Source organism: Aethalodelphis obliquidens, unplaced genomic scaffold (genome assembly GCF_003676395.1).
Source record: "Aethalodelphis obliquidens isolate GAN/ISIS:26980383/991018 unplaced genomic scaffold, ASM367639v1 scaffold355, whole genome shotgun sequence".
In the NCBI taxonomy this organism is placed as follows: domain Eukaryota; kingdom Metazoa; phylum Chordata; class Mammalia; order Artiodactyla; family Delphinidae; genus Aethalodelphis; species Aethalodelphis obliquidens.
This window is the reverse complement of record NW_020838269.1, coordinates 1-19,962: the sequence shown is the minus strand read 5'-3', so window position 1 is coordinate 19,962 and position 19,962 is coordinate 1. Positions and strand designations below refer to the sequence as shown.

The window sequence follows — 19,962 nt, the reverse complement described above, 5'->3', positions numbered from 1 at the left end:
TTTTATATCTTTCTGTCACTTAAAGACAGTTATTGTTGTATTCTGATGCTTTTGCCAAAGTGCTTTACCTTCAAGAAGATTCATAGGAAGGAAATTTTGACAAGTACAAGTCTCTGATAAATTTCAGATTATACCACTGAACTGGGTAAGAAATTAAAGAATCCTGATAGAAAACCTGGTGGCTTCATAAAAAGTTAACAAAAGGATTAGTTACTGAGTGAACTGGTGAATATAGGTATAATGTTTATGGGTTTTTGTCTGGAATATTACTGGTTTTGATCTATATTTTTCAGATATAGGGAAGCCCTTCCCCTCAAGCTACTATGACTTAACAGCAATTGGGTAAATTACACCTCTATGTTTAGAATCGAAATGCTATTCTTTTCTCTCTGCCTGGTCTCTCCAGAAATAGGAGAGTCTCAGGTTCTGAGGAGGCTTATCAAATGAATGGGAAAAACTATCTCCTGGCATGTGCAAGAATTTTGATATTTTGGAGACCTCTAGAAAAGAGAAGTCCACTGAGGCAGAATCTGATGGCAGGACTTTGTCATGGATTTCCTAGCCTTGAGAGGCCTTTGTGGGAATTCAGTCTGAGACTCCTGAGGAGTTCCACCAAAGCCAGTGTGGAGGAGCCTATGTGGTCAATAGACTGGACTTATTTTGGAAACAAATTAGTCTTGATTCGGCTGTGTTTGTTGGAGATGAGGGTAATTAGGGAGAAAAATATTATGTTTCAATAGATATTAAATTCTAGTTCTGTTAATGCTGTTGTGTTAAGCACACTTTTGCCTTAATATTCAGGAGGACAAGAAAATTACCTAACAGAGTTATCACAGAGTATAACTACTCATGATATATGACACTGCTTGCTTTAAGTCTATTGCTAAAAGCACATGTACAAATGCTTGTGTGACAAATGGGTGTAATAGATTATATATATATATATATATATATATATATATAGCCTCTAAAATGATTCCCTATTAACATACCTCTGAGCTTGTTCACAATATCTGATCAGTTTTCCCCCAATATGAAAAACTAGGCAGATATAAAGGAGGACTAGCACCCCAGCTGCTTGCTGGTGCAAGCAGCTGACTCACCCCAGCATTGAGGAATGGATATTTTGATCATCAAAGTTTTCTACTGAAAGATTTACAATCAAAAGTTAAAATGATGGAAGAATCTGCACACATTGAAGTATGGGGAAATCATTCTGGCTTATACATGGTGTAACTTAAACTTTACTGACCAAAGTGGCCTGTTTTGTGAACTTTCAGATATGCATTGTACACCTACTTTGGCCATTGAGGATAAAAGTACATTTGAAAGTCAAAATAGAGTAACCATGGTTCAGACATCCAAGGTAATACTAGGTGGCCATTGTGGATGTGACCTCAGATATGTTCCTGGGTTGCTGAATTTTCTGAGCTGTGTCAGACTAGGGGACACCACTAGCCATTCTCAAAGCAATGTCTGCTGGCAGCTAGAAGCTGCAGCCTTACATTTTCAAGGTTTCCTCTTGTAACAATTAAATTTTTAGACAATAAGATTCTGTAGATCAGATGTTGGCATAAAAAAAGGAGACTGTGTAGTGGCCAATAGCTCCTATTGTGTATATGTTAATACAACACCAGAAGTTAAAACCTACTTAAAAAAAAAGACTGGCTATCTGGCTACAAGTCTCCCCAAGGTGCTGGGCCCAGACTAGGTTTCAGGTTTATTCTCCTGATTTCCTCAGGGAATGATATCTGTTTTCTCTCTTAAAGTTAGTTTGAATTGGGTCTGTTGCACCAAACTGGCAGACCAAGGGATTGAGGTCTTAATCATACCAGACTCAGATCCAGGACTTGGAACTTAGGGTTATTTATAATTTGGTGTACCTTCCCACAACTGAGGCAGGACTATGCCCCATTTCAGCAGGAAGTACCCAGAGTGGTTGTCCTCATGTTCTCTGAAAGATTTGGGGAAGGTTGAAAGACAAGGTGGGATTGAAACTAAGTCCCCCTACACCTGAGTTTCTCTGCTGAGTTTATAATTAACCTCTATACCCAATATGTTATTCCCTTTCTTATCCAGCACCTGTTCTCCTCAAGATTGAGAAGTATCAAAGAAAAGGGGGATTGAAACTGAGCAGGACCCTGGGCCTCCTGGACATGAAAGCCTTTCTGGCCCCCAATTCTTGTTTGTAGAAATTACGTTTCATTCAGCTCCTTGATCCTCGATGAATTCCAGAAAACAGATTCAAACAGTTGTTAATCAGGGAAAGAATAGAATGCAGAAACAAAGGAGGAGCAAGCAAGAAACAATAGGGCAGCCTTGGGAAAGGGTCCTGGTTCCTCCTCAAGAAATATACATAAAAATATCTTTAAGTTCTTCTGCAAGCCCCCACCCACCCATGTGGAGGATGGCAACTTCAGACTGAGCACAAGATTTCTGGAACACTGCCCTGTTACCTCACCACTGAACAGAAGAAAGTCACACACCCTGCACCCCAAATTTTGCCTGTAAAAACTTTCCCCAAAAAACCATCAGGTAGTTTGGGGTTTTTGAGCATGAGCCACCCATTCTCCTTGCTTGGCCCTACATAAATCTTTCTCTGCTCCAAACTCTGACGTTTCAGTTTGTTTGGCCTCACTGTGCATCAGGCACACAAACTTGTGTTCTGTAACACTACTGGTATATGACCTTCTTTTCAGTAGTTCTTGACCTTTGGAGCTGCCACTACTGGCAGAGAGTTCCTAAAACATTTGGAATTTCCTAACTTTTGAAAGCAATCAAGATATCTTTTGTTAGTTAATGAAGTGACTTTGGAAACCCCCTATATAACCTAAGGATGGGTGCTGGTTGTCAGTGGAGACAATCATGTGATTGGAGGGGTGGAACTTCCAGTCCCACCCTCTGACATTCAGGGAGGTAAGAGGGACTAGCAGTTGAATTGAACCCTATAGCCAATGAATTGATCAATTTACCTATGTAATGAAGTCTCCAAAAATAACCCAAAAGAATGGTGCTTGAAGAGCTTTCAGTTTGGTGAACACATTGAGGTCAGGAGAACAGCAGGATTAGAGTCGCATGGAAGTGCCACCACCTTACCCCATTTCTTGCCCTTTGCATCTCATCCATCTGGCTCTTAACTATCCTTTTATAACAGGTGATCTAATAAGTAAATGTTTCTCTAAATTCTGTAAGCCACTCTAGAAAATTAATTAAATCTAAGAAGGAGGTCAAGGGAACCTCCAATCTATTTGTGACTGGCAAGTCTGATTGCCCCCTACAGTCTTGTAGGTCTGAACCCTTAAACTGTGGAATCTGATGCTGTATCCAGGTAGATAGTGTCAGAATTGAATTGAATTATAGGACACCCAAGCTGGTCCAAAGTGTTGCTTCTTGGATGTGTGAGGAAACCCCCTCCCTCACACATTGGAACTGGGTGATCAGAGTCCTTATATCACAACAGAATAAATGCAAAGAGAGTAGAAGGAAGGAGATAATAAAGAAAATGATACAATCATAGAAATAACCAACAACTCAAAACATAGTTTTTGAAAAAATTTATAAAATTGATAATCTCCTGTCAAGATCAGAGAGAGAAAACAAAGAAAAGAGAGAGAACCGATTTCTAAGATCTGGTTAAAAAAGGCCGGGTACATAATTATGAACCCTATAGACATTAACACGATAAAAAGAAGATATTATGCACAAGCCAACAGTAAATTAGAACTCTGAACAACTTGGACAAATCCTTTAAAAACACAACTTACCAAAGAGGACACAAAGAAATAGACAATTTGAGAAGAGTTATCTTTATTTATTTATTTTTTATAAATTTATTTATTTTATTTTATTTACTTTTATTTTTTTGGCTGCATTGGGTCTTTGTTGCTGCATGTAAGCTTTTCTCTGGTTGCCATGAGCGGGGGCTACTCTTCATTGTGGTGCACAGGCTTCTCATTGTGGTGGCTTCTCTTCTTGGGAGCATGGGCTCTAGGCACGTGGGCTTCAGTAGTTGTGGCACACAGGCTCAGTAGTTGTGGCTCGTGGGCTCTAGAGAACAGGCTCAGTAGTTGTGGCGTACGAGATTAGTTGCTCCGCAGCATGTGGGATCTTCCTGGACCAGGGCTCGTACCTGTATCTCCTGCATTGGCAGGCAGAATCATAACCACTGCACCACCAGGGAAGCCCCATTATTTTTATTTTTAAAAATTATCTGTGAAATTTAAAACTCCCTCCCCCCAAAAAACTTCCCAAAACATGTCTTCACTACTGAATTTTACCACATATTTATTTTAAAAATAAATACATAACAGAAATTCTCCCAGAGAACAAAAACAGAAGAAAGATTTCTTGACTTGTTTTAGGAGGTTAAAAACCCTCAAAATACCAAAGAAATTATAAGAACTAAAAAACATTATAAACAAAATATTAGCAAACTGAATCCACATAATACTTTATGAACAAGACAGATAAGTTGCAGAAACACAATTTTGTTTTACCATTTGAGATTCAATAAGTGTGACTCACAACATTAAAAGGAAAACAAAATATGTAAAAGATTTTGTCATTTCATGATAAGCCCTAATGAAATTCAGTAGCCACCCATAATAATAATGATAATAAAAAACATTTAGCAACTTTGAAAGTGTTCTTAATCTAATAAAAAGTATACATGAAACACTTGCAGCAATTATCATAACTAATATTCTCTTGAATAATTCTTATCCAATACAAGTAAAAAGATGAGAATGTCAGATGTCAATTCTATTCAACAGTGTACTGCTGTTCACAATAAGTGCCATTGAGCAAGAAAATGCAATAAAAGAGATCATGAAGATTGAAAAGAAACAACTGGAATTTTCATATTTAGAGCTGTCATGAGAGTATGCATAGAAAATCCAAAAGGACCTACAGATAAAATATTAAACTTAATAAGTTAATTTAACACGGATACTGGAAACAAGGACAAAATATCTTTTAACATATTTCTATAGATTAGCAAAAACCACACAAACACATACACATGCACATAAACTCTCATATAAAAAGAGTTGAAAAGCCCTTATATTCTGAGACTGAAGATGTGTTTTTGAAAGTCAATCATCCAGAGGTCATAGTTAAAGTCATGGGTAAATTAAGGTTTTCCAAGGTAAGGACACAGAGGAAAATCACAAGTCCAAGAAACCGCCTTTGAGGGATGATGACTTGGGGGAAGGAGGAGAATAAGAAGAGTAAAGAAAACAAGGAAAGGCATAATAAGAATGTGGAAAAACTGTTACAAGACATCAGAAAGCATAGTAATATCAGAATTTTTAAGCAAGTAAATATTCTAACTCAGTTCTTTTAAAAGGAAAAATGAGGGCTTCCCTGGTGGCACAGTGGTTGAGGGTCCGCCTGCCAATGCAGGGGACACGGGTTCATGCCCCAGTCCGGAAAGATCCCACATGCCGCGGAGCGGCTGGGCCCGTGAGCCATGGCCGCTGAGCCTGCGCGTCCGGAGCCTGTGCTCCGCAACGGGAGAGGCCACAACAGTGAGAGGCCCACGTACGGCAAAAATGAAATCTGTTGTGCTCATATAACTAAAATATCCAGAGGTAGGTCAGTCTCCACATGTGGTCTTTGGCTCTGTTATCATTCTGTTCTATTTGTGAACTTCATTCCTGGGCCAGCTTTACCTATGGAACAAAATTCTATAGCAACTTGGAGCTTTGAAGGCATCATACCCCCAAGACAGAGTCCCTCCTTCCTCAACCACCAAATATAAACTATTGCTTTATTTAAGTGGGATCACCAATTATTCCAACTAAGTGCTGAGGGAGGAGGTGAAATTCTGTTCATTATCTTAGACCTTGGTTCTCATCTGGGGTCAATTTTGCCCCCGAGGGACATTTGGAAATGTCTGAAGATATATTTGGTTATTGTAACTGGGGAGGTACTACTGGCACCCAGTGAGTAGTGGCCATGGATGCTGCTAAAAATCCTGCAGTGCATTGAACAACCCTCCGTAACAAAGAATTATGCAGCCCAACATGGGATATAATAGAAGCAGTCGACTGTTCTTCTGATATTTTGGCTTTGCTTAATGATGGATCATTGTTTTGTGAGGAGACGGAAAAACCCTCAGATTCATCCTTTACTTTGTGTTTGACACATTCCCCTTTACCTTCGACCTCAGAACCCACTGATCCTGAAGCTAGTTTATCTCCAGTATCTGAAAGCACCCTCAGCATTGCTATTGGCAGTTCTGTTATCAATGGTTTGCCTACTTATAATGGGCTTTCAATAGATAGATTTGGTATAAATCTTCCTTCACCTGAACATTCAAATACAATTGATGTATGTAACACTGTTGACATAAAAACTGAGGATCTGTCTGACAGTTTGCCACCTGTCTGTGACACGGTAGCCACTGACTTATGCTCCACAGGCATTGATATTTGCAGTTTCAGTGAAGATATAAAACCTGGTGACTCTTTGTTACTGAGTGTTGAGGAAGTACTCCGCAGCTTAGAAACTGTTTCAAACACAGAAGTCTGTTGCCCTAATTTGCAGCCCAACTTGGAAGCCACTGTATCCAATGGACCTTTTCTGCAGCTTTCTTCCCAGTCTCTTAGCCATAATGTTTTTATGTCCACCAGTCCTGCACTTCATGGGTTATCATGTACAGCAGCAACTCCGAAGGTAGCAAAATTGAATAGAAAACGATCCAGATCAGAAAGCGACAGTGAGAAATTTCAGCCACTTCCAATTTCTACCATTATCCGAGGCCCAACATTGGGGGCATCTGCTCCTGTGACAGTGAAACGGGAGAGCAAAATTTCTCTTCAACCTATAGCAACTGTTCCCAATGGAGGCACAACACCCAAAATCAGCAAAACTGTACTTTTATCTGCTAAAAGCATGAAAAAGAGTCATGAACATGGATCCAAGAAATCTCACTCTAAAACCAAGCCAGGTATTCTTAAAAAAGACAAAACAGTAAAGGAAAAGATTCCTAGTCATCATTTTATGCCAGGAAGTCCTACCAAGACTGTGTATAAAAAACCCCAGGAAAAGAAAGGGTGTAAATGTGGGCGTGCTACTCAAAATCCAAGTGTTCTTACATGCCGCGGCCAACGCTGCCCTTGCTACTCTAACCGCAAAGCCTGCTTAGATTGTATATGTCGTGGCTGCCAAAACTCCTATATGGCCAATGGGGAGAAGAAGCTGGAGGCATTTGCTGTGCCAGAAAAGGCCTTGGAGCAGACCAGGCTCACTTTGGGCATTAACGTGACTAGCATTGCTGTGCGCAATGCTAGTACCAGCACCAGTGTAATTAATGTCACAGGGTCCCCAGTAACAACGTTTTCAGCTGCCAGTACACATGATGATAAAAGTTTGGATGAAGCTATAGACATGAGATTCGACTGTTAAATCAGTGGGTCTTTAAACCTACCTCTGGTAGGGAAATAGCTACAGTTTTACGGCAGCTATGGTTTTGTTGGTTTAACTTGCCGGAGCTCCTGCATATAGATCACTTGTATCAAGTGTTTTCATTGCTAAGTTATATGTCTTAGTGTCGGGGAAATAGTTTGCAGATAATGGAGGAGTAACCCTACAACTATATGTCCTTAGTTCTTACAGAACCTCATAGTTTGAGAACAAATGCTGATGCAACTGATTTATACAAAACGAACTTTGGCAAGGAAAATAACATTAACCTCACTGTTTATGGTCATGCTTTGTGCATAATCAAAGTTTATGATTAAATGTAAGGAAGTGGTATCTAGTCAGTCCATAAAGATTGTGCTCATATTTTGTGAAAAAGTAGCCAGTAGTTTGTTCAGGAGACTCAGTGCTACCTTCAGATGCCATTGATGTTTCTCCTGTTGAAAAGCTGATGTGTCCAGCTCAACCTTTGTGCTGACATAATACCATTTCTAATCATGAAAATTGGCTACTGGTGTATGTAGCAGTTCTTAAATCAGCAGTATTATGAAAGAAAAATTGCCCCTCATTAGAATGTTGAAGAAATCTGTCTTTTAAAAGTGAACAAACTGAAATTCTGTCAGACTGCAGATGTTTTTAGCTGTTTATGCCACAAAACTCTTCTGAGTTGATCCCCATTTTTAGTTAAGTCTGACTCATTTCTAGGGAAAAAAACAAATCCTTCACTTTGAGCAATGTTCTAATAAGATAAATGAAGTGGAGAAGAACAGTTCTATTCTGAAGGTAATTGAATTTAGACTATGGTATGTGACAGAATTTTTTAAAAAATTATTTAAATGTTTTATTTAGAAATTGGGATTTATTTAAAATAATTTTAGAATAATGCTCCAAAAGTTACTCAGATTTATGCATTATACCTATTGCCATTGGCCACTTCAAAGTGATTTTCGTTTCCTCTGTTTGCCAAAGACTTTATTTTGAATATGCTTTTTACTTTCTTTCCTTTTTTTTTTTTTTTTAGGGTGCTATTCATTGTGGAGACTTCTTTATAGAGGCCTAATAAAAATGCCTTTTTATGAAGCCTGTGCGTTTAGTTGGGTTTGAAGCTAGGAGGATATTCTTTAGAATACTCTTTTGCATGTAAAGCACAAACTATATTTCAGTTTAAATGCACTTCTTCCCTGTAATTTTTATGGGGGAGATAAGTGAGTCACAACATTCTGTTGAAGGGAAATCTAGTCAGTTGCTTGAAAGAGCCCAGCCCAAATAAAACAAGGACTGACTAGGTTGTAAAGAAATGACCTTATGATTTAAAAGAAGAGTTGCTGCTTTGACAGTGCTTATTTAAAGAAAAATACTGCTGGAAAATTTTCAGTTTCTACTACGTTCACCATCTCTCCTGAGATCTGACATATGTTGAAGTTATGTTTTGATTTGGCACACAGAATGTTCAATGATGGTTACTCACCTAGTACAAGACATGGAGAAGAAACCTTTGGACACAGAGCAGATGACACCTTCTGTTTTGTAGTGTATCCTGGTGTCATTTTCTGTGAATGTGGTCAGGTAGAGTTGTTTTTGTTGTTGTTGTTGGGTTTTTTTTTTTTTTTTTGTCTCTTTTGGTGGGTGGGGGTAGGCTAAAGCCATAGGAAGAAAAATGTGATGTATGTGTCCAGTATGTACTATTTTGTTTTTGTTTTGCGAGAAGAGTTGAACTATTTTTGATAACAAGAGTAAATGGTGGAAAATGAAAAAAAAAAAAAAAAGAATTATGCAGCCCAAAGTGTCAACAGTCCAAAGCCTGAGAAATCTTTAGACAAGAGTTTCTTAAAATTAAATGTTCATCTGAATAACCTAAAAGACTAATTAAAACACAACATTCTAGTTCCCATTCCAGGATTTTCTGACTCAGTAAGTCTAGAGTGGGGCCTGAAAATGTCTTCATCTAACAAGCTCACAGGTACTACTCCTGCTGGTGGTCCATAGTCAACACTCCATGAAACACTCTAATCAGGGCCCTGGCCTGTAGCTGAAGGTGCAGTGAAGCATAGGACAGCATGTTGGCTCTATAAGATGAGTTGGAGTTTAATGCATCCTGGAGAAATAAACAGCCATGCTAATGCAGAGAGAAAAAAACTATGTCTTCAGTCATTTCCTACCCTGCCCAAATCCTAAAGTCCATTTTGTTCTAAAATGTCGAGGTGGGAGAACTGCTTCCAGTACCCCTGGCTTCCGAAAAATTCTGCTTGCTCTGACCTCCCTTCTAAGTCCTTCAAAAAGTATACCCAGACCTTGCCTGCGCCTGCCCGGAGCCAGCGGTCCTCCACACACCCCACATCCAGTGAGACGCGCGCTGCACACCGGCGGAGCGGACATGGGCAGAGCGATGGTGGCCAGGCTCGGACTGGGGCTGCTGCTTCTGACACTGCTCTTACCTACGCAGACTTATTCAAATCAAACAACTGTTGTAACACCTTCAAGAAACTCCTCCCAGCATACCTCAGCTGCCCCCAATCCAGCGAATGCCACCACCAAGGCAAATGACTGTGCTCTGCAGTCAACAGCCAGTCTCTTGGTGATCTCGCTCTCCCTTCTACATCTCTATTGTTAAGAGATTCAGGCCAAGAAACATCTATACTTCTCCATCCTCTAAACCCAATTCAAATGGCATCCAGACATCCAGTGTGACAAAGGAAAAAAAAAACAGGTCTTCATTGAATTAATCTGCTAGTTCCACACCTTATTTTATTGACAGAAACTGCTGGGGATCCCAAATTTGATTGGTTTGAAGAGCATGTGAAGGGTTTGACTAGATGATGAATGCTAATATTAAACCTGCTGGAGTTTCCTATACAAGATGAAGAGAGACAACATCCAAAATTAGTTAAGAGATGATTTCCTTAAATGTGGCTTAAGAAGTATGGACACATAAAACTCTACCTTGAAAGAATAGATTTTATCTTAAGTAGAGATAAAGAATGAGATGTAGAACAGAGATTCAGTTTTCATTTGGCTCATTAAATTTATAAGGCCATAAAACAATGAGGTAAAACAGAAAGCTTCTGTGATTCTATTTATATGTACATTAGAAGGAACTTCCAGGTGCTACTGTAAATCCTCAATGTGTTGTTTCAGCAGTACTAATTTAATGCTGATGTACCCTAGAGAAAGCTTTATGTTAAGCTATCACTGTTCTCTTGGGAACTGAAATCTTTCCCTTGGGGATTGGGTTTGACATTGCATTTGAATTTTTATATAGTCATTGATATGTACCAGGGCAATGATGGATTGGAATCTACCCCAAATCCAAGCATAATGAGTACATTTTGCTTCTATACTTATCAACTATTCTTTTTTTTTTTTTTTTTTTTAAAGCTGTGGTTTTCTTTTTTTTTTTTTTGAAGATGTTGGGGGTAGGAGTTTATTAATTTATTTTTGCTGTGTTGGGTCTTCGTTTCTGTGCGAGGGCTTTCTCTAGTTGTGGCAAGCGGGGGCCACTCACTACTGCGGCCTCTCTTGTTGCAGAGCACAGGCTCCAGACACGCAGGCTCACTAGTTGTGGCTCACGGGCCTAGTTGCTCCACGGCATGTGGAATCCTCCCAGACCAGGGCTCGAACCCGTGTCCCCTGCATTAGCAGGCAGATTCTCAACCACTGCGCCACCAGGGAAGCCCCTATCAACTATTCTTATTCAAAAAGAGCAGTAGATTCATTTAGCTAAACAGATAACAAAGAGTAGAATTACATTGATCTCAACTAATTTCAAAATGCTTTTTATTTCTGCATAATGTCGAATACTTTTTACAGTTTAAAAAATGATCTGTTTTGAAGGTAAGATTGACAAATCTTGAAATTAAAAAAGCAACTATGTGAAGGAGCTAAACTATACATCAAATATATTTGGCAAGGGAAGACTGGAAGCTTGCTTACATTAAATTCAGAAAAACTTTTATACTCTTTTCTGTAAATACTTTTTTTAAAACTGAATAGCCACATTTGGAACACTTTCTGTTATCAATCAATATTTTTAGATAGTTAGAACCTGGTCCTAAGCCTAAAGTGGGCTTGATTTTGGAAAGTAAATCTTTTCACAACTGCCTTGATGCACGGAAACCTTTTTAAAAATAGACACTCCCTAAGTCTTTTGTTCGCATGATCACACACTGATGCTTAGATGTTCCAAAATCTAATATGGCCACAATAGTCTTGATAACCAAAATCATTTTTTTCCATCTTTAGAAATCTACACTGGAACAGCCATATCCAGCAGATCTCAAGCTACTGTGTGTGTGAACGAACCTTCTCTTTTGTTTCATACCTGAATGCTGCACATCTATTTTGGATTGTATATTGTGTTTGTGTATTTGTGCTTTGGTTCATAGTAACTTCTCATGTTATGGAATTGATTTGCATTAAACACAAACAGTAAAATAAAATTTATATATATATATGTGTGTGTGTATATATATATATATATATATATATACCCAAATTCTCCCCTCTTCCCCTTCCTAGTCTTTTAATTAAATGAGTTTGGATTTTTTTAATGAGGTTTCTAGGAAACTGTGGAATAAGCAAAAGAATCAATAAACATAAAGTCAACAATGTAACTGACTTGATAAACCACAGATATCAAAGTCCCAGAGAGCAAGAAAAGCCCTCTTGACTCTTTGCTTGAATATTTAATCACCCATCTGCACTATTACTCCTCACCCATCCTGCCTCTCATGCATTCTCACTGGAAAATGAGAAACGGGATCCTTTTCTGATTAATCTTTATATGTAAACTATAGTTATAATACGGGCAGAAGTGGTTTTCTCCAGAGGAGCTCAGGGCAGAAACAAGGAGAGCGTGATATTTTTTGCTATGTGAGAATATCTCAATAAGAGGAAAATCTAGAATATCAACTAAAGAGGAAAAAAAGGAAGGAGATAATTTTGAAAAAAAAAAAAAAAGACCATTAACGTGGCAGTTATAGCAACTTAGATTATTTTATTAAACAAACACATATGCAAGTGAGAGATCTTGCCTGGGATCCATCTAGAGCAAACCTTTCTCTCAAGGAACTTATAAGTAGAAAGAAAAGAAAAACAAAAAGAACTGCAATGTTGTGGGTACAGAGTAATGTGGATCTCAGCATGACACCACACAAGGGAGGGTTACTTCCACTGTAGCACTAAAGAAGGCCTCCTGGAGAAAGAAGCTGCTCAGCTGGCCCTCGTGATTAGAAAATCATCCAAGCAGAGACAGAGATATTATGTTAAAATAGTTCAGCATCTCTGCAAATACAATTATCTCGGCATAATTATAGTTAGCTCACTTTAACAAATGATATTTCAGCAGAATCACAACAAAAGAGTTCAAATAAGAAGCCAAAGGGATGTCACTGTTAAGTCATGGACATCATTTCACTTATTCCGAGGTATATTCTTTCTCACCTCACATCTATGAAATCTGAGTGGCTCCTACTATTGATATTGTCTCATAATAACAATTTTTAATTATTTTTCTGCTAGTGTATAAATTGTGATTTAATCTTACAAACTATGGGCACTCTGATTTGTCCAAATCTGATGATTATTTGATGAAATATGATGAGATTGACTCCTGGGCTGACAGAGTTTCTGGACTCCTGGTTACTGATCCCAAATGGAAATGGAGACATGGTGAGGGCTCATGAGACACTCTGAAAGGACCTGTTAAGATCACAAGCAAAAAATTGTTCTACATAAGAGATATTTGTACACCATGTTCATAGCAGCATTATTCACAATAGCCAAAAGGTAGAATCAACCCAAATGTCCATTGACAGATGAACGGATAAACAAAACAGCCTTAAAAAGAAAAGAAATTCTAATATATACCACCACATGAATGAATTATAAGGACATTATGCTAAATGGAATAACCAGTCACAAAAAGACAAATAGTGATGATTCCATTTATATGAGGTACCTAGAGTAATCAGATTCATATAGACAGAAAGTAGCATGGTGGTTGCCAGGGACTAGGGGAGCAAGGAATGGGGAATGTGGTTTAATGGGCCGAGTTTTAGTTTACAAGATAAAAAAAGGTCTAGAGATAGGTTGCACAAAATGTGAATGTACTTAATACTACTAAACTGTATGTTTAAAAATGGCTAATGCAGTAAGTTTTTAACTCATGTATATGTTACCACAATTTTTTAAAAATAGATTTATCAGGACTTCCCTGGTGGCGCAGTGGATAAGACTCTGTGTTCCCAATGCAGCAGGCCTGGGTCAATCCCTGGTCAGGGAACTGGATCCCACACGCATGCCACAACTAAGAGTTTGTATGTCACAACTAAGGAGCCCATGAGCCGTAACTGGGGAGCCCACCTGCCTCAATTAAGGAATCCACGTGCTGCAACTAAGGGGTCCGCCTGCTGCAACTAAGACCCGGCACAATCAAATAAAAAAATAAATATTTTTTAAAAATAGATTTACCTAAAGATGGGAGTGGGGAAGAAAGGGGAAATGGTCTGCTGGAAATACTGAGGCTAAAATATGTAATAGATAAAATGGAGGGAAAGAGTGAGAGGATGGACAAAAAAGAAAGATTAAAAAGGAAAACTCACCTGCGCCTCAAAAACCGTAATGCAAGACATATCAAAAGGACCAAGGAGGGCACTAATATTGCCAAAAATATCAAGCTGACGGAGGTGGGGTGACCTGGCAATTGGGAGAGGACACAGGGATGTCACTTCAAACCCATTCTCTAGTTCTCCTGGCTTTGTTACCCACCCGAGTGTCAGCACCACCACTATCAGCTTCTGATGCATAGGCATCTGTGATTCTCTCTCTCATATTCCTGGATATCATATATTCACAGCCACCCTTTGTCTCTCCCTCTTACCCCATCCCACCCAGTCTATAAGTCCTTCATTCTTATCTCTTCTATACCTTAGATCATCTATTTTCATTCCTCTTGGAACTGTAGTCCCAGGAATAAATCTCAACCTCTGTCTCTCTGTCTCTTTTTCTCTCTCTGACTCTCTGTCTCTCTCTCTCTCCTTCCCTCTCTCCATTCCTTTCTCCCCCCGTCCCTCCCTATCTCATCCATCAAATCCCTCCATTTTCCCAGTCCCCTCCTCTGTGCTTGAGGACCATCTCCTCCCATTCCCAGCTGGGCCCCAGTCCTTCCTCACCCCAGTAGACGATGATGTCCTGGTCTCCTAGACTGCTGTGCTTCACTCGGCAACTCAGGCCAGTCTCCTCCCCAGCCGTCACATCCAGGGTTACTCGGAGATACCATGTCCCATCAGCATTGGGCACAGTATCACCTTGCCGAGTGCCAGACTGCTTCTGCTCGCCCCTCATCCACATCACCCACACAGGTTTCGGGTAGAATCCTGAGACATGGCACACCAGCAGCAGACGGCCAGGCCCAGGACTGGGGTCACTGGACAGCCAGGCCTCGGGCTTCACTGGGGCAGGAAGAGGCAGGGAGACTGTCAGATTATGACTCTAATCTAGAGCATAGGCATTCAGAAACCCACAGGTTTGGACAGTGACCTCTTCTACTCTTAGGGGAATCAAATCATTTATTGATTAAGCCCCTCTCTCCTTAGGTACCTCCTACTCTTGAATTCAAAGAAGGTGGCAGGACATGAAATAGAAAAGTCTTATGAAGAGAAAAGAACTAACCTTGCCTCTGTAGTTCGGCCTTCCCTGCATCGAGGACACCAAGGAGAAACCGAGGGCAGGTGTCTGAGAGGAGCGTTTCTATGATACCCTGGATGCCTTTGTACTGAGAGACGAATGCACAGAACTGCTGCGCCCTGCTGCCGCCCTCTGGGGCAGGTGCACATGAATGATTCTTAATGCTCGCGAAATCCAGTCCTCCTAAAGCTCCCCTCAAAAAGCTTCCTATGGACTTCCCAGAATGCAACTCACAGCCTCCTATGCACTGGATCACAAAGGGGTCTGGATACAAGGAAAACAGGGACAAAGTTACTAAAAAGCAAACAAGAAAGAAAGTTATGGGGAAAGGACGTGGGGCTTTGGATTTGGGGGGTGGGAGAAAGGTCTGAGATGTGAGATGACTCAAAAACTAATTGCAGTATTCAGAGCCTTTCCAGAAAGAAGAGCATTGGGGAAAGGTATGCATGTCATAAATGGTGGGGACGGTCTGCTGTAAGGCTGTAGGGTGGGCATGAGGGGAGAAGGGGAGCAGCTTGTGATGGACTCAGGAGTACAGCATCCCAGGGTGAAGGGGAGAGTTACACTGAGAGAAGGGATCAGGCAGGAGATGCTTGAGGAGACGGATTGGAGGAGGAGGAAGTCACACTTCAGTTCACTCAGGCACAGAGTAGAGAATTGAGGGCTTTGTCCTTGGGGTTAGAGAGAAGCCAGTTATGCACAAACAAACCAGGAGATGGTTACAAAGGGGGATCTTCATTTATCACACAGGGGTGCAAGAAACAGGAAGAATCTGGGATACTTGTTGGAGGTGTGGAGTCAGAGTTGGAGACTACTCTGGAGAAGTGTGTGCATGCAGTTGGGTAAAGTGGGAGGATGGAACCAAGATCCAAGAGAGTAATAGCCTTAACCAGGAGAGAGAAAAACCATTGGGAATCTCCCCGGAGCAGAGGACTGTACTCACATTCAATCTGGACTTTACTGACATAGTCCTGCAGTTCCTTGGTGAATCCAATGATGTAGGCTTGGAATAGGTCCTCCAGCTCAATCAACTCCTCATCACTGAAGTTGCCCTTGGACCAGGGCTTCAGGAAAATGGCTTTGCCCGAGTCATTGTCCCAGCCAAGAATCTGAAAATCATCCAACCAGCCTGAGCCTTTATATTGTGCCCAGGTGCCGTTGGCAAAGGTCAAAGTCTGGATACTACGGTAAGAGGTTGGCCCCTGGAAGGCTGTGGGTGGTGGAAGGATAAGAAGAGTGAGGAGAAAGAAAGAATCAGGATGAAATGATAAAGAACCCAGAGTCTGAACAACAACACAGAGCCTAAGACATTTTCCTGCCCCAAGGCTTCTAGCTCCATCCCCAACCTCCAGAATGGGGGGAGAGGGCTGGAGACACGAGGGCTCTGACCCTTAGTGATCGGTGCAGCATGCTTTCATCCATACCCCCTGCACCTGTTCTGGGAGCTTCCAGAGTTCCTCTTACCATCCTCATTTTCACCACCTGGGACGATAACTGCTAGCAATAGAAGTGGCAGAAGCAGCATTTCATTGGGAACTTCTGACCCTCAGAGGTGCTGTTTGATCTCTAATTTCAGCAAACCTTTTTCTCAGTACTCTATAGTGACTTCCTCTCTCTTCCAACTGACAAATCTCTTCCTCACCCACACTGCACGTCACAGAAATACTGTGTCTTCTACAGCTCTGTCCTCCCACTCTGCCTCTCATTTCCGCTCCAGCCCTTGACTTGCAGATTTTTTTTAAAGTCGCTGGCTTCCAGCTGTTCTCCTTGACCTCAGCTTTCTTCATATTTCTTACTTCGGAAAAGCTCCCGTGTGATGTTAAAAGGTTATCTCACCTCCCCAATCCTTTATTTCCACATCTGTTAAATAAGAGGGTAATATTAAACAATTGCTCTGCTTCCAGTCTCTTTTAATCCAGAAGAATTCCTTTGGTTTATACATCCAACTGGACCTCCCTCCTCACTGCCCCCTTCCTCTGGCACTTTGCCATTACCTCTTCCCAATGTTCTCAGTGGCCCCTCTTTCTTATCTCATCCCTCTTACCTAGTCTCTCTAACCCACATTATGGTTTCTGAGTGTGGGTGTGTGTTGACAATCATTTACATGCATGCAAAGCATTTAAATCACTGCTTTATCGTATTTGATTCTGGGACCCAAATGCCAAATGCTTTCATCCTATGTGACCCAGGTCACTGCTACAAGCCCTTATTCGTGCAACGCAATCCAAACCCTCTCCCCATCTGTTCAGCACTCTGGTTCAGAATTGCTATAAAAATGTACACCTGATCATGTCAAGCTGATGCTTAAAATATTTCAATTACTTTCATGAAAAATAATCCAAACTCCTACTATGTATGTCAATTTTATATAAAAAGGCTCATATAGATATATCATTCTACAAGAAAAAGGGTGGGGGAGGTGAAAGGAGTGGGATCTGTGAAAAGGGAAACTGACAAGACAATTTGTACCAGTGAACACTTATGAACATAAATGCAAGAGTTTGAAATCTGTATGACATGCAATAGAGAGAGAAGGAGATGGTTATATAGGCCCTCTAGACACACAGGACCCCCAAAGAATAATCTGAGATGGGTGGGACATCCTCTGATTAGAATCCAGCCTGGCTGAGGGTCCTGGCTGTCCTGGGGGAGCCCAGTGCTCTTGCTCTGTCACCAGCCTTCCCCAAGCTCCCTCTTCTCACCCCATTGGTGCGCAGGCCACAGGCATCCTCATGATTGCCTTTCCCTGGGCTCTTACCTGGCCCTCCCCCAAGCTCACCTCAGTGGGTGGTTTTCCTGCTAGAGAGCACTGTCCTCAGCACTCCAGTGTCCTGTCCCTGCCCCAGTGTCACACTCTACCCCCTCATCCCCTCTCTGTCAGCAGAAACCTCACCCTCTGCACACTTCCCTATTCTAGAAACCCCACTGCCTTCCACAACACGCCTTTTACGTGGCCTTTCATTTCCCCATTAGCTCGCCTTCAAGCTATTCTCTCCACTTTCTGGCTCCCAGCAGCAGTCCCTGCCTCTGTCCTGTGTCCTCCCCCATCTCACACCTACAGCAGTAGGAAGGGTCCCACCCTGAGATCTAGGGTAAATCACTTACTAGAATGCATTGATCACTGCCCTAGGTCTCAATTTCTCCCACTGCAAAATGATTGGACTAAAAGAACTTGACATTCTCCAATTCTGCTTCAACTTTAACATTCTTTGACTCGGTCTGTGTTCACATTCGTTTTTATTTACAGTCTTTTCTTTCTGTGCCTCCTGGGCCTCATTTCTTACTTTTCTATGGCTCCATAATGTTCTCTATTTACCCTTAATCTGAGTCCCCAAGGTCTCATCTCTATTTTGTCACCACTCCTCCCTAATTTATCCATTCATTCTAAGTGCTGCTCACCACCTTGGCTAAATTTTGAAACATAAAGCATTGCCTTATCATTAGACCATTAGATTTCTTTGTGTAAATATATGAACAACAGGCAAGATGCTTTTTTTTTTTTTTTTTTTGCAAAATAGAAGCCAAGAAATGAACAAGAAAAAACTACCACAAGACAGAGATATACCAGGTAAGCTATAGTTTTATAAATTATTTATACATGTATATGCTGACCTTACAAGATGATAAGAAAGTCTTCAAGAAGCAAATCAAATAAGACATTGAAAACAAGAGAGGGAAATAGAAGCTTCCCAGGGCATTGTCGAGGGTTGGTTCCCAAGGCTTTTGTCTACAGTAGCCACATGGGTGAAGAGGTAATGTCTTGAGATCACCCCCCCACCAAAAAAAAAAATGCAGGTTGTCATGAGACTTTCTACTACACCCTCAGTGAAACTGGACCAGAAAAAAAAATCCATCCAACTGAACAGGGAAATAACAAGGAATGTTATGGTTGCCTTATGCTCTGCCTAGGAATTTTTTAAATTATTCTTATGAAATTTCTTAATCACAGGTTTGCCTCACATGAGTTTGGCATTGAAAATATTCTAATTAATTTGGAATGCCCAATCCAAGAAATTAATATCAAAAAAGTGGTTCCAGGAGAGGAGGCATGAATAGGTAGGGTACAGAGGATTTTTAGGATGGTGAAAATACTCTATATGATATTATAATGATGGATATATGCCACTCTATATTTGCCCAAACCCATAGAATACATAAAGTTTTTTTTCTCAGCAATCAGTAAAAAAGAAAAACAATTCTGATCAACTTATGCTGGACAACAGACTGGATTATCTTTCCATGTTCTCTAAATAAAATGATCATTTTTAAATTATTTCTCTGGATGATGTATTATTTCTAGAATTTTTTATATAGCTTTTTATCTAGCTTTTATCTAGCTTTTTTTAAATTGAAGTATAGTTGATGTACAATTTTATATAAATTACAGGCATACAGCATACTGATTCACAATTTTTATAGGTTACACTCCATTTATAGTTATTATAAAATATTGGCTATATTCTCTGTGTTGTACAATATATCCTTGTTTGTCAGCTTTTTAAAAATTGAAATTTACTGTCACTTCTGTTGTGTCTTTTAAATATTAAGTATCTGACATAAATCACAGCAAGATCCTTTTGACCCACCTCCTAGAGAAATGGAAATAAAAACAAAAATAAACAAATGGGACCTAATGAAACTTCAAAGCTTTTGCACAGCAAAGGAAACCATAAACAAGACCAAAAGACAACCCTCAGAATTGGAGAAAATATTTGCAACTGAAGCAACTGACAAAGGATTAATCTCCAAAATTTATAAGCAGCTCATGCAGCTCAATAACAAAAAAACAAACAACCCAATCCAAAACTGGGCAGAAGACCTAAATAGACATTTCTCCAAAGAAGATATACAGAC

General features: G+C 40.3%; 2 protein-coding genes across 3 annotated transcripts; one reads left to right on the top strand and one right to left on the bottom strand.

Annotated features, from left to right (window-relative positions):
* The first annotated feature begins 5,969 nt into the window (after positions 1-5,969).
* Positions 5,970-9,175, top strand: LOC113616694 (E3 ubiquitin-protein ligase MSL2-like). The gene has a single exon (XM_027100091.1). It carries the CDS (start codon positions 6,625-6,627, stop codon positions 7,408-7,410), a length of 786 nt encoding a protein of 261 aa, XP_026955892.1. The 5' UTR covers positions 5,970-6,624; the 3' UTR covers positions 7,411-9,175.
* Positions 9,176-12,398: 3,223 nt separating this feature from the next.
* LOC113616695 (T-cell surface glycoprotein CD1b-2) lies at positions 12,399-16,730 on the bottom strand. 2 transcript variants are annotated; one of them, XM_027100092.1, is made up of 6 exons: positions 16,573-16,730; positions 16,052-16,318; positions 15,094-15,372; positions 14,595-14,873; positions 14,025-14,118; positions 12,399-13,122 (listed from the first exon to the last, which is right to left on the bottom strand). In XM_027100092.1, exons 1-6 carry the CDS (start codon positions 16,631-16,633, stop codon positions 13,101-13,103), a joined length of 1,002 nt encoding a protein of 333 aa, XP_026955893.1. In that variant the 5' UTR covers positions 16,634-16,730; the 3' UTR covers positions 12,399-13,100. The 2 variants fall into 2 exon arrangements, with proteins under 2 accessions (XP_026955893.1, XP_026955894.1); XM_027100093.1 differs by having other exon boundaries at positions 16,052-16,217; positions 16,573-16,696.
* Between the last annotated feature and the right edge of the window lie 3,232 nt (positions 16,731-19,962).